A 13,362-nucleotide genomic window follows, 5' to 3' on the forward strand; every position below is an offset into this window, starting at 1 on the left:
GGGGTGTCGCCACAGCGGCACCGGCGAAAGCGCGCCTGGCGCGCAACATCACACCTTCCAATTTGTGTGGCCTTGGACGGCGGTAGATGTAACTTATATAAAGGTATACATGCTGAAAGCTGCAGAGTAACCCATAACTGCGTAACCCTTACGTGTATACGTATATAAAGGTTACGAAGATATAGGTTACATTTGTACCTTATAAATTATAGGTTACAAAAATTCGAAAATGTATACCTCTATTAAGGGTTACCCAGCTTAGAGTGTACCTCGACAACAAGTGCTGGGCTGGGAAGTGTCGCGCCGATAGTTCTTGCGTGCCACTATAGCTTGTTCCGCTTTATTTTGTGGCTGCCAGTACATAAAGAAGATTAATATCCGGCTATTTGTCTGCACAGCAGATACATACACAGTTGGTCGAATTGTTTTCTCTCCTCTGTAAAGGTGTCATTGGGAATCGGGGACTTGTGGCGTCTGTACACACCCTCGCTGGCGACCCACCTTCATAAAGTAGCATGGCTTCGCAATTTTTAATGCTTGATCATCAGTTATGCATCACTTTGCTCAGCTGGCTAAAAATTCACGGAATCTTCCACTCACGCACCAGACTTGAAAGTCGAAGCTGTCGGACGCATAGTCAAGTCTCAGTGAAGGAAAGTTTTACATCCACCTGAATGCAGTCATAAAGGTGCAAAGAAAAGCTATACAGCTTTCTCAAAAACTCTCTCAGATACAGTTGAGGAACAGCTTTCTCAGAAACCCAGAAACTCAGTTAAGTTTCAGTATCATTGTTTATTTTTATAGTTGCGGTGCTAGCAATCGTTGTCACATGCATCGAAGTTAAGCATCGCTTTGCTGAGTTGGCTAAAAATTCATGGAAGCTTGCACTCACGCGCATGACTTGAATAGCGAAGCTGTTGAAGGTAAGCATTTGTGGACACATAGTTAGGTTTCAGTATCATTGTGTATTTGCATAGTTGCGGCGCTAGTAATTGTCGTCATATGCATCAAAGATGTCGTCACCGTATTCTCGGTGACTGGTGGATGCAAAGTCATCACCAGCATTGTAGGCTTCCACCCGCTCTTCGTCATCGACTCGAGGCAGCGGTGGCGGGATCTGCAAGTCGTCTCGGGATGGAGTGGCCCCCTCGCAGCCATGTCTCCAATTATCCGTAGTGGCTTCTCGAAAATTCGACGGCCGCAGTGACCTCTCCCATGTAGGGTGTCTTTTCATTTTTAGCATTATCGCTAGTTTCTTTCTTTTTTTTTTTTTACATGCGAGATAGCGCTTGACGACAGCACTGGAGTTTTATTTTTTTCCCTAAAGCCAGTGCCCGAGCCGGGGACTTGGGTGGTCGACGCGAAACACGCGCTCACGAAGTCTCGGCATTGCCTTGGTATTTGTTCCTGCATCGGCGAACTTACCGCCAGTAACAACCGCTCATCTGTAAAAAGAGCGGCGTCCGTATTTCTCAGTGGCCCAGAACCTGTCAAAAATTCCGTTTGGCAGCATGCAGGCAGAAATCCCCCATCAATATTTCAGTTGGCAGCGAACGCGGGTACGTGTGCGCCAGCCTCACGCGTCTACTGGCTGCGGAGGAGGTTGGGGCCATAGAGTTTCTTAGTAAGTATACTAGAGGTGAAACTGCGCCTGGTAATCCATGTCGGCGTGGGGGTTTATGGGAACACCCCCCCCCCCCCCTTTTTGGCTTGATGTTGTCATGACAGTTGAATTTTTAAGCGGTTTTGGGGGATTTGCTTTCTTCACCATGCATTAAAGGAGCCATGAAGACAAAATACAAGTTGGATTTATTAGGAAGACTGCTTAGTCCCGATAACAATGATACCAATATCATCGCAATCTTCGAACAAATAACGGAGATTTTACAGAAAACGTGTGAAGCAGTCGCGACCCCCTAGCCAATTTTCCGCAACTTTTCTATGATGTCACGGAACCTTGTTTGTGCGATTGGCGGCCGCCTAACTGACCTGTCGCGACGACACATGACTGGACGTCTCTAATGGGGCCTTTAGTTCCATTTTACCGCATCACTTGAATGCTAACGTGCAGTTAACGCACTGAAAATTATGTTTTATTGTTGGCCCGTATGACGTCATTCTTGCTCATAAGACGTCCCTGTGGAGCAAAGTTTTTAAATACTTCTTGCTTTTTTTTGTTAAAAAAAACATCTTTTGTGGCTGTAATGGAGCTGAGTGAGATACTGAATCCTAGTTCTTTCAAATTACACGAAGTTGTATTTGCTCTTCATGGCTCCATTAACACGTCTACGAGCTACGAGGAAGCCGAAATCCTCCCTGTTCTGTGTTAGCCGTGTTCGGTGAAACAGCAAGCAGCGCGTGATCGCACCTGACGTTGCTCATGCCGCAGTCGAAGGACGAATGACTGATCGGGTAATATGCGCCGCGAGATTTGTAGCCGCCAAAAAAAGAAACAAAACTTAGTTCGACGAAGAGAAGATACAATAGATACGGGTGCCTGTATCCGTCGTAACTTGTTACCATCAACGACTGTTTAACGCCCCGTTTTCTTTTTTTTTTCCTTAAGTGTAGCTGAGAGGGACCCTGCAACACTTTTTTCAACTTTGCTTGAAATCTTAAATGCTTGCAGAACGTAGTCACAAAACACACCCACTACTTAGGGTCGCAAAGTACCTCAACCAAAAATTGCTGCTATATGCCCATCAGATAACTTTGAAATCTTAAATGCTTGCAGAACGTAGTCACAAAACACACCCACTACTTAGGGTCGCAAAGTACCTCAACCAAAAATTGCTGCTATATGCCCATCAGATAACTTGTAAACTCGCTCAAAAAATTTTTCTCTCTTCCCTGGTCTTGACATTCTTCGAGGGCTCCAATTACATCACTAAGGCCATGGCCATGTAGCAGCTGTTGGCCGTTCTTTTTTTTTTTTCAGTTGCAGCAATGAATGCTTTTCGACAGCAACTTAAAAAAATAGCCACAAAAAGAAAGCAGAAACGGAAGGCGTATCTGGTGCGACGAGCAAATCACGCAGTGCCGCTCCGTGCTGACGATGCCTGTAGCTTTCGCAGTGCTTCCAGACGCGAAGGAAAGAGTGAAAGCGCTTATCGAAGGTGTTGCAGGGTTCCTTGAAGGTCGATGCACCGGTTCACTAAGAAAGCGACGTTATCATAGGCATGATCAAAAAACATTCCAAACTCTTCAAACGACTTATTATTTTAAATAATGGCAAAATTAATGAAATAAGATTGTCTAATGAGTCCCCCCCCCCCCCCACCCCCAAATGTTAACATTGTTCGTAACTACCACCTTCGCGCTTGCAGAATAGCAGGCACAACCGTTCCGGTAAAAATACGCTTTAATTTATTTTTCCTTAGTTTTAAAACAGCCTGTTTTATTTTCCACTTATATTATTGCACACATTATTCGCTTTTTTTTTTTGTGGCCCTGTGTTCGGATATACAGTCACTAAAACGCTTCAATCCAAGCCAATGATGAAACTAAGTCGAGCACATGATATAATGGCGGCCCATGACGACACACACGGCCTTGAGGTAAGCCGCATACACGCTACCGCCAGATTGCTCTCTAGTGTATATTGTAAGAAACTCTATGGTGTGGGCCTCCCTCACGTCGCCATTAAAAGGGACGCGTCATGTGGCTGGGAAGCGAGATTTTGTTCCCCTGTTGGTACAGTCCCGCCGCTTCATGTACAGTCGGGGACTTAATTTTGCAGACCACGCGAGCGCGTGGCAAAAACCACCGATGCGCGCTCTGGAGGCCCGGCGCCTGTTGTCGAGACCGGCGCGGCGCGCATGCGCGTCCTGTTTTACTCGCAGGCACGCCGATTTTCTCGCTTCCTGCTGCGGTGCTGCAATAGTCACTCAAGCACCGCATAGCAACGCCTTTGCAGCATTCCTTTCTTACCGATGGCACATTTGGGGCCTAACGTGAGGATTACGAGGGCTTTGGCGCAACTGCTCTTCGCATCCTGATAAACACTTGCGCGTAATGTCTTATTTGTTTGTTTTGTGCTTTATCGTTTATAGACGATGAGACTGGCTGCTTGCGAACGGCGTCCCCGAATGAAGCGCGTACGAAGCACAGTCTCGCGGTACGCGCTACCGACGACGAAATGCCAGCTATATGAATAGCGAACCTTTATTCACCTTGTGTATTGTGTAATTTGGCCACTGAACATATATTCCAGCTCGCTCTCCGCTGCCCATAATGTAGGCGATTTGCAAGTTATATAAAAGAAATTATTTCGGCGTTTTTGCTGCCTACTTCATTACTTAAAAATGATAGAAATACGTACTCACACAAATTATCTGTTCGCTCTGCCCGTCGCATTCGTAAAAATGGCACCTCTGTCTCCCATTGAATGCCGTAAAATTATTCACTACTTTTGAGAAGCTGTTTTTCAAAGGAACATTTGCCGGCTTACTAATAGCCCAAGAGATGCTGTTAGCCGAGGAATTCATGCCTCCGGGGATGAATTGCTCCAAGGCCGGAGCAATTCTTCGAGGTCGGCTTGCATTGATTGATTACGAGGTTTTAACGCGCCGATGCTACACAGCCAATAAGGCGCGCCGTAGTTGAAAGCTCCCGATTAATTTTGATTACCTGGGAATGTGTAACATGCACCCAAATTCTGAACACACTTGAGCATTTTCGCTTTTCGCCTCCGTCCGAAAAGGGCCACCTTGCAGATGCCCAGAGGAGCGGAAGGACAAGGTCAACAATGAAACAGGAGGACATGCTGATTGTTTTTCAGTAGTTAAACACCCGCTCAATAGTGACAAAAACATTCGGAAGGCCCTAAGTAGTGATTAATATTACGGAGAAAAGTAGCGACTAATTTTAGGGCATTCAATGGGAGCCCGAGGTGCCATTTTTACGAATGCGACGGGCAGAGCGAACAGACAATTTATGTGAGTACGTATTTCCATAATTTTTAAGTAATAAAGTAGGCAGCAAAAACGCCGAAATAATTTCTTTTGCATAACTTGCAAATGGCCTACTTTATGGGCAGCGGAGAGCGAGCTGGAGTATATGTTCAGTGGCCAAATTACACAATAAACAAGGTGAATAAAGGTTCGCTATTCATATAGCTGGCATTTCGTCGTCGGTAGCGCGTACAGCGAGAGTGTGCTTCGTACGCGCTTCATTCGGGTACGCCGTTCGCAAGCCGCTAGTCTCATTGTCTATAAACGATAAGGCACAAAACAAACAAAGAAAACATCACGCGCAAGTGTTTATCAGGACGCGAGGAGCAGTTGCGCCAAAGCCCTCGTAATCGTCACGTTAGGCCCCAAATGTGCCACCGGGAAGAAACTAGTGCTACAAAGGCGTCGCTATGCGGTGCTTGAGTGACCATTGCAGCACGGCAGCAGGAAGCGAGAAAATCGGCGTGCCTGCGAGTAAAACAGGACGCGCATGCGCGCCGCGCCGGTCTCGACAACAGGCGCCGGGCCTCCAGAGCGCGCATCGGTGGCTTTTGCCACGCGCTCGCGTGGTCTGCAAAATTAAGTCCCCGACTGTACGCACGCAGCGCAATTTATTGGTCCACTTCGAACACTCGTTCTGTTGTTTAGAGAACTGCATAAAGACCCCCGCTTTTTGTCGTCCGTAGCCTAATGGGTAGAACCATGGGTTTTTACGCGAACGTCTATGTATTTCAAAATTCCAGATCCTTATCACGGTGTCCACCGGCGAAATAGGCGAGAGTACGCGCATGCGCATAGATATATGTGCTGTATGAGTGTCGTCTGCTACGCTGCTCTTAAAGCAGCGCACCCCTGTTGTTCTTACTTGTGGAGGCCGTTTCGACAGAGCTCAGGGGTGTAAACATTGCCGATGCACGTGTCGCGCAAGTGATACGAAAGAAAAATCGAACGCACATTGGAGATCCGCATTTCATTCAAATAACTCCGGTTTCTAGTAAACAAAGTCACGCCGATACCATGGCAGGGCGTATGTCGCTCTCAAGGAAACATCGTAGCGGGCGATGATCACAAAAAGAGAGGGGTTTTTGCGCGTGCGCGTACTCTCCCCTACTTCGCCGGTGGACACTTTGATAAGGCGCTGACATGCGGATAGGTCACCGCTGCCGTGATATTAGAGAGTTTTAGCAGTCCGTCTGTTTCGTTGGTTACGTTTTTACCGGGTTTACCGGGACCCGTCGGCGCCTACGCGCGTAGAAAGGTGAAGAAGAAGGGCGAGGAGGCAGCGGACATGGCGAAGGAAAGCCCGCGGTACTAATCCCCCTACCGCGACCAATGCCCAAGTGCCCAGACGGGTCCCGGTCAACACGCTAACTACGTACACGACGGAACGGACGGACTGCTAAAACTCTCTATTATTAAAAATATGGGAGGGTGTACATTCTGTCCTTCCATTTCATGGCGGCGCCGACACTTGTTCCGCTTCTAACATTCAAAGCCAAGTCTATCTCGCCTTCCCGGACGAAGAAACAGGCGTGACACTCCCACCAAAACGGAACCACTGACGCACCAAAACGACGGAAACGGTAAAAGCGACTTGCACGTTATCGCTTCGCTGCAGCCACGTTTTGGCAACTTGACATTGTCCCCCATTATATTTATAAAACAAATTAAATCGCGCTGGGGGTGCGTACGCATGCCTATCTCTATGCTCAGCGTTCCGGCATGAGCACTAAAGCTCTCCACGCCACGGGGCGTCACTTACACACCAACCTACGCGCCTGCGACCGGCCGCATGACGTCACGTTTACGCTGCGCACGCGCTGTGACCTGACACAGCTGCCCGGACAGGTGAGAAGGAAGGCGGTATGATCAAACGATTGGGCATACAGCAACCCTGCGTGCCTGCACCCGGCCACTGAAGTTACATCCCCACTGCCCAGAGGTGATTCCATAGGCTTCGCCCGCCCATTTGAACGGATACGGTGATTTTGAGCCAGCTTCCAATGCTCATACATAAAGAAATCGGGGAGGATGCATAAAAATAGAAAGTTCTCGTAAGAACTAGAAGCATGTGAAGGCGGAATCCTAGTTTGACCTTCTGTTTATCTGCTGTTCAAATGCACGCTAAAATATGCGGTTGCGCACGTCACCATTTGGCCAGATCCCTGGACAGCACCTTCCGAAGCTCGTTACACTGACTCGCTCACTGGCTGGCCACCTCCATGAACCCCTTCCTCAGCCCGCTGGTACGTTCAACTCTCAAGGGGGCGCGGGCTGAACGTGCGGCAGCGGGTTCTCTCCACGTACGCTCCGTCGTGCTTTCTAGGAACCCACCTCTGGCGCTGTTTTCCTTTCCCTCTGCCTGCTCCCGTTTTCTGTGCCTCACGCGTTCTATTTTCTATTATTCAAGCTTTCTACTTAATAAAAGGAACCATCTGAAGCAATTCCAGTGAGCGATAGCGCGTCCAAAAGGGAAAACGTTCCGCTTTCATGTTCGGAGTAGGATCCCAAGAAATTATTTCAAGTTTCAGACTAGAGTGCTATTTTGAAGCAGCTGACGGTGCCACTAGATTGAGTTCTACAGCAAATACCACTGTTTCTTTTACAGCGATCTTTATTTCGACCAAGTTACAGACATTGGACAGTGTATACTGTAAATCAAAAGGATTTATCTTCGATGATACAAAACATATCGTCATGGCAATTTCTTTCTTCCGTGAGCGTCGAGATTAGAGGGCATAGACTCAGTAACACGGAATCCCAAGTTGCCGGTAAAAAAACATCTTCGAAGGAGTCATTCGCTAAGTCAAATTAAGTAATATTGACAAAACGTAGGGTGAAAGCGCGCTAAATTTAGTCTCGTCGAAGTATTCTTCGATTGCCCTCCTTTTCAGCAGTCCCCAGCGGCGAGTGGTCGTTCCGCCTAGAATGCGCCGGCGAGCCTCTTGAAGAAGTTTTTCTCGCAGGTGTCAGCGCAGGCGGCGAGTGACTCGTGGCGGTTGGGCCCGGCCAGACAGGCCGTTCGCCAGGGTATGCAAGCGGACAGCGAATGGTCGTAGTGGAAGCCAAAGCGCTTCTGGCTGGACCGGCACGCCCCGAGGAAACGTGGAACACGGCAGGAAGGATCGCCTGCGGTCAAGAAAGGGAGCCAGTACGACCCGGCGAGGAAGTTATTAAAAAAGTAAAAGCGCGGGAAAAAACGCTCTGGTTTAAACAGATCTAGTCTGGTCTAGCTGGCTTACACCTGTAAACCTAATTATCACGAGCCTGGTCTGTTCGGATTGGTTTTGCAAACACCATGCAAACCATGTTTTAACTGTAGGCTGCTTAATAATTGGATTCAGTCTCACTTGCGCTGACGCGCACACACGCCGGCGTGCCGCCCATGGCGGGATTGAGCGATAAAGCATCGGCGAAGCGGCGGTTAATCCCTCACATCGTCACGTGGTACCGCAGCGGCACGGCTCTGAGCGAGCGCATCTGCGACCTCCCTCCGAAGCGGATCACGTTGCGTGACGTCACACCTGAGACACCTGAGCTCCGTTGGCTAAAGGTCATTGCGGTGGGATGAATGGCCTTGCGAAAGGACTGGGAAGACAGAGATCATGAGCCATTCCGCACTGTGAAGGTGGATGACGAGCGAAGCTGTTAAGCACACGACATGGAGGCGACCAAGAATCGAGGTGAAGGGAACCGGCAGATTCTGTTCTCTTGAGTGTGGACGGCGGTCATCCCTAAGAAATACACATGCATAAACGCACACACGTTTACTTTGTTTTATTTATTTATTCATTTATCACGATACCCAAAGCGCCAATGTTGGAATTACAGTGAGATGAAAACATTCAATAACACACACTGAGTACAGCTTTTTAAAAAATAAAAAGGCTAACAACCGAAGTAACGCAAACTGTTGTACAACGGCGAAAAAAGACAGCTTGCAAAATTGTAATGAATCACCTCATCTGCAGGCATGCGGCGAAAGTTTCACTCGACGTAAAAGACACCTACCGCTGAGTTAGGTTATTTCAGTCCTACATGGACCGCAGAAAAAGGACATTTGAAACAGATTTGTTCTGCATAATATTTCTTGTACTTCAAGGGAATTATCACTTCTGAAAATGATGTAGGGTGGATTTTGTAAGTAATTGTCGGGCTGTATTCCAGTTTTTGAGTGAAATATGCCGTGAAAAAGCTTCAGTCGGAGCCTTGTTCTGCGGTCATGCAAAGATTGCCATCCCAGAGAATTTTTTCGCAGGGACACACTGAACTTCCTAGAATAGTCACTGCAAACAAAAAGAACAGACAAATTTTGAATCCTTTCTATCCGCTCTATATCTGTCACCCCCCAAGGGTCCCAGACTGTGTACCCGTATTCGAGTATAGGGCGCAAGTAAGTCTTGTATAGCCGTGCCTTTTGCGTTGAACGGAAAATATACTGTACTGACATTAAAAATGGCGCCTCTCGATAACTAATCTACTCAAGGTTTCTATCCAAGAGGTGCGACGCATAAGTGTAAGGTCAAAATCACGTTTTCAACGGCTTGCGACTTCGGTGGCGACCACGTGCTAATGGCACGAAAAACGAAACCTCCGTTTTCCAAAGCCTCGCACTTCAAATATACACGTGGAGCCCCGGCTGTTTTCGCTGCCGGGCATCAAAAATACAGGAAGCCGTAGGAAGGAAATCGGCTTCAAACTGTGGGCTTCAACGACTCAATGTAGAAACGATCGGAAGACAGCCGTTTGTCCTGCTGTGTACAAACAGGCTGATGATAATGACAATAAGGGGCTAAGGAGAGCGAAGCTTGTAGGGCCTTACTTGTTACGAGGCAGGCCTGCTGGCATTGCTCCGCCGTGGTGAACCGATTGGGGCCGTAGAGGCACTTGCCTCCCGTGTACCTGGTGCAGTTGCCCTCCCCAAAGAAGAACGAGTGCTCGCGGAAAACGAGATCTTCGTCCGTGCACTGGGAGGAAAGGACGGGCTCCAGACATTCGGCGGGAGCCTCTGCACCAGGGTAAAAGAGAAGCGTTTCTGCTGAACAAACGATTTAAAGGGACCCTCATTTCAACTGCTTTAGAAATCTTAAATGCTTGCAGAATGTAGTCAACAAACGCATCGAGTACATAGATTAGGGGGTCGCAAAGTACCGCAGCTAAAAATTACTGCTCTATGCCCATCAGATAACTTTCAAACTTGCTCAAAAGCTTTTTTCTCTTTCCGGGTCTTGGCGTTCTTCGATAGCTAGAATTACGTCATTACGACAGCGATGAAGTGGCTATTGGCTGGCTTTCCTCCAGTTGCAGCAATGAACGCATTCGACGGCCACTCTAAAAATAAAGCCACAAAAGCAAAGCAGAAACGGAAGGCACGTCTGCTGCGACGAGAAAATCACGCAGTGTCGCTCCGTGCTGGCGGTAACTATAGCTTTCTTAACCCTTCCGGACGCGAAGGAAAGACAGATAGCGTTTATCGGAAGTGGGGCAGAGTACACTTGAATTAGTGCCTTATCAAATCGACAGCTGCAATGAGAATCCATAATGATGATTGCGATTTAAAGCATGCCGCATTGATTCCTCTGCAGAACAACATGATAGACATTTCTGCATTATTTACAGGGAAATTAGAGACAGCGATGACCACAAGGCACTAAATACTTAATTGGAAAAGATTACTCACTGGTGTGAAGAATGGCAAATGTCGATAAACGTAACAAAAACAGTCTGTATGACGGTGACCAGAAAGAAGTTTCCCTCTGTGTTTACTTACACAATAAACAACACACCTTTACAAAGAGTTACGCAGCAGAAATATCTCGGTGTCACATTAACTTCCGATCTGAGATGGGAAGCGCACAGAAACAACGTCACCGCTGCAGCTCTGCGCAAGCTGTTTTTCTTAAGAAGGCGGCTACCATTTGCACCGACACAAACTAGGCTCTTAACCTACACAACATTCATCCGTCCAATTTTAGAGTACGCCAACACGGTTTGGTTTCCTCAATATGCCACTCATATTGCAAGGTCAGAACGGGTACAAAAGAAGGGCGTAAGGTTTATCTACAACAATTAAGTATAAACGCACCGACTCGCCCACTAACCTTTTAGAATCTTGTGGTCTTCCCACGCTAGCGACAAGGGCAAAACTGGCACGATTAAAATTTATACACAACTTGCTTCATAACCGCAGCCGCATCGATGCATCAAAATACATCTCCCTAGCAGAATCCAGAGACCTAAGACACAAACATGCGTACACCATTACCGAATACACCTTTAGCAGCGATTGCTTCAAGCATTCATTCTTTCCCCTGTCAATAAGAGAATGGAATAGTTTAGATTCCTCGATTACCAGTATACAATCAATGTCAGAGTTCACCTAAAAAATGGAGGACATGTTCTGTAAATAATTTTTTAGTTATCTTTTTCTCTTTTGGTGAGCCGTATTGTTTTCTAGCGGTTATATTTGTTGTATAAATGTTCCCGTACAATTGCGCGTAAACGAATTTATTTTTCTGGTTGCAATAACTGGTTCTACGTTACCAAAGTGTATGTTTTTTGTGGTGTATTGTTGCCAGTGCTCTTGTGTTTGCGTACAACTAGTGTCGTATTGTCTACTTGATAAGTAGAACTGTCTTGTATGCCATATTTAAGTATGCACCGACTGTTCAGTGTTTGTATGTAATCAACGCCATTTTTTCAAAATGTACCTATTGAAATTTGTAAAGGCCTCGAGTCCCCTTAAGGCATTTCTGCCTCCAGCCTGTGTCCTCTTAGACATTGTCTGACAAATATGCCGCTGTACAAATGTGAAACTGAAAACCGTGTGTTGTGTATCCAAGAACTGATGCTTTTCTGCTTTGGTCTCGTATGAGACTGCCAGTATTGAAAATAAATAAAATAAATAAATTTCTCCCAGGCATTGTTAGGAAAAACCCAGTAGATCGCTACTTTGTAACATCGAGATTACAAACGAATCGGAGAGCAATACGCTTTACAAGTCCCTATAACGCTTGCTACACCCACCACGTTCACGCAGGTACTAACAAGTAAGCGAAAGAAATGATTATAATATTGAATTGGGATTAGTTTCTTACAAGCGAGCATATACAATATTTAGTGGGCAAATTTTAAAGCCGCGAGCGTAAAAAACCAGGTTGCGAATAACCCATGAAAAATGAGGGATGACTTGATCCTTTGCTCCCATGAGAGAAATCCTAGAATCACGCTGCGTTGTTTCTGTACTCACACCTGGCGTATTACGACGAATAGTGGCTTTAATACGAAGTAATAAATACAATTCGAACTGCCCGAAATATCCATAATCCGCTCTGCTATACACCGAGCCTCTCTAAGGTCAGTTTTGATACAACAAACATGCATTGGTAAGACGGCATTCTGAGACGTCATAGAAGTAATAAAAACACCAAAGTAAAGTAGGAAGGATCTGGGGTCTTTTAAGAACATCCACAAAAGCCTCACGTAGCCTGAACTAAAACTATATAAACCTAGCGTTTTAAAGTTCGGCTTCCCCACTACTCCCAAATGCTTTGCGGAGACAACTTTTTCGGTAAAGGCATGAGATGTATAAACTTTTAAGGCCCTACACTCTACCTCCTTAAGGGCGAAGCACCTTAGGTGCTCGGGCGGAGACATCTCATGCAGTAAAGGTACGAAAACACTCGGACACTCGTTTTCCAACGCCTCGCGCTAGAACGCTTCGTGCTTCAAAGACACAAGGCGTTTACAGCAAAGCTGTATACCTCCAACTTCCAACAGTTCAGTCTCCGTGGGCAAAAGCGCCAAGGCCTAAGATACCGAGTGCTCAAAATCAAAACAGCATTATACACTTCATCATAATTTCGAAACCTCATCATACATCTAAACCACATCATCGAAACCGTATCATACACTTATACGCTGCATGCTTCACCTCTCCCAAGATTTCACGTTAGTGAAGATGGCCCGGGCTTTTTCGTTCATTTTTTCACACTAGCTTGATAATAGGTTTATCTTGCCCCAGGCAAAGAGATCGGCGTGGGTCACAATGAAGGAGATGTCCTACGACAGGTTATGACAGATGAGAGAATGGGAGAACCTTTTGACTGCGTAAGATGTCACATCTCTGACAGAGGCCCGCTCTGAAGGCGCCCGGGACAATTCCTAAGCTTAAATTTTAAAAATCTGCTTAACTTTCATACACGGATGTTTTGCTGAGACAACATTTTTCGGTGGAATTATGAGAAGCGTTGTACAGTATCGTGAAGGTTTCAGGGACTCACAATTAATGCCTCCATAAATCCACAGCCTCCTATACAGCGCTATACACAGAGCCCCTTTCGGCGCATGTTCACCACTACACGGAAAAGCAGTACTGGGAAAACATGCTTATGGACAACATAAGATGTCT

General features: G+C 46.6%; 1 protein-coding gene across 1 annotated transcript in view; it reads right to left on the bottom strand.

Annotated features, from left to right (window-relative positions):
- Positions 1 to 7,564: 7,564 nt before the first annotated feature.
- LOC144173367 (WAP, Kazal, immunoglobulin, Kunitz and NTR domain-containing protein 1-like) overlaps positions 7,565 to 13,362 on the bottom strand; it is a 42,625-nt gene continuing 36,827 nt past the window's right edge. The window contains exons 2-3 of the mRNA XM_077701831.1: positions 9,775 to 9,960; positions 7,565 to 8,081 (exon numbers count right to left, since the gene is read on the bottom strand). Coding sequence (XP_077557957.1) covers positions 7,876 to 8,081; positions 9,775 to 9,960 — 392 coding nt within the window. The 3' untranslated portion in view covers positions 7,565 to 7,875. The remainder of the gene's footprint in view (positions 8,082 to 9,774; positions 9,961 to 13,362) is intronic.

The sequence above is a fragment of the Haemaphysalis longicornis genome, unplaced genomic scaffold (genome assembly GCF_048455015.1).
Source record: "Haemaphysalis longicornis isolate Haplotype H1 unplaced genomic scaffold, Haemaphysalis longicornis Haplotype H1 scaffold_3, whole genome shotgun sequence".
NCBI classification, from domain to species: domain Eukaryota; kingdom Metazoa; phylum Arthropoda; class Arachnida; order Ixodida; family Ixodidae; genus Haemaphysalis; species Haemaphysalis longicornis.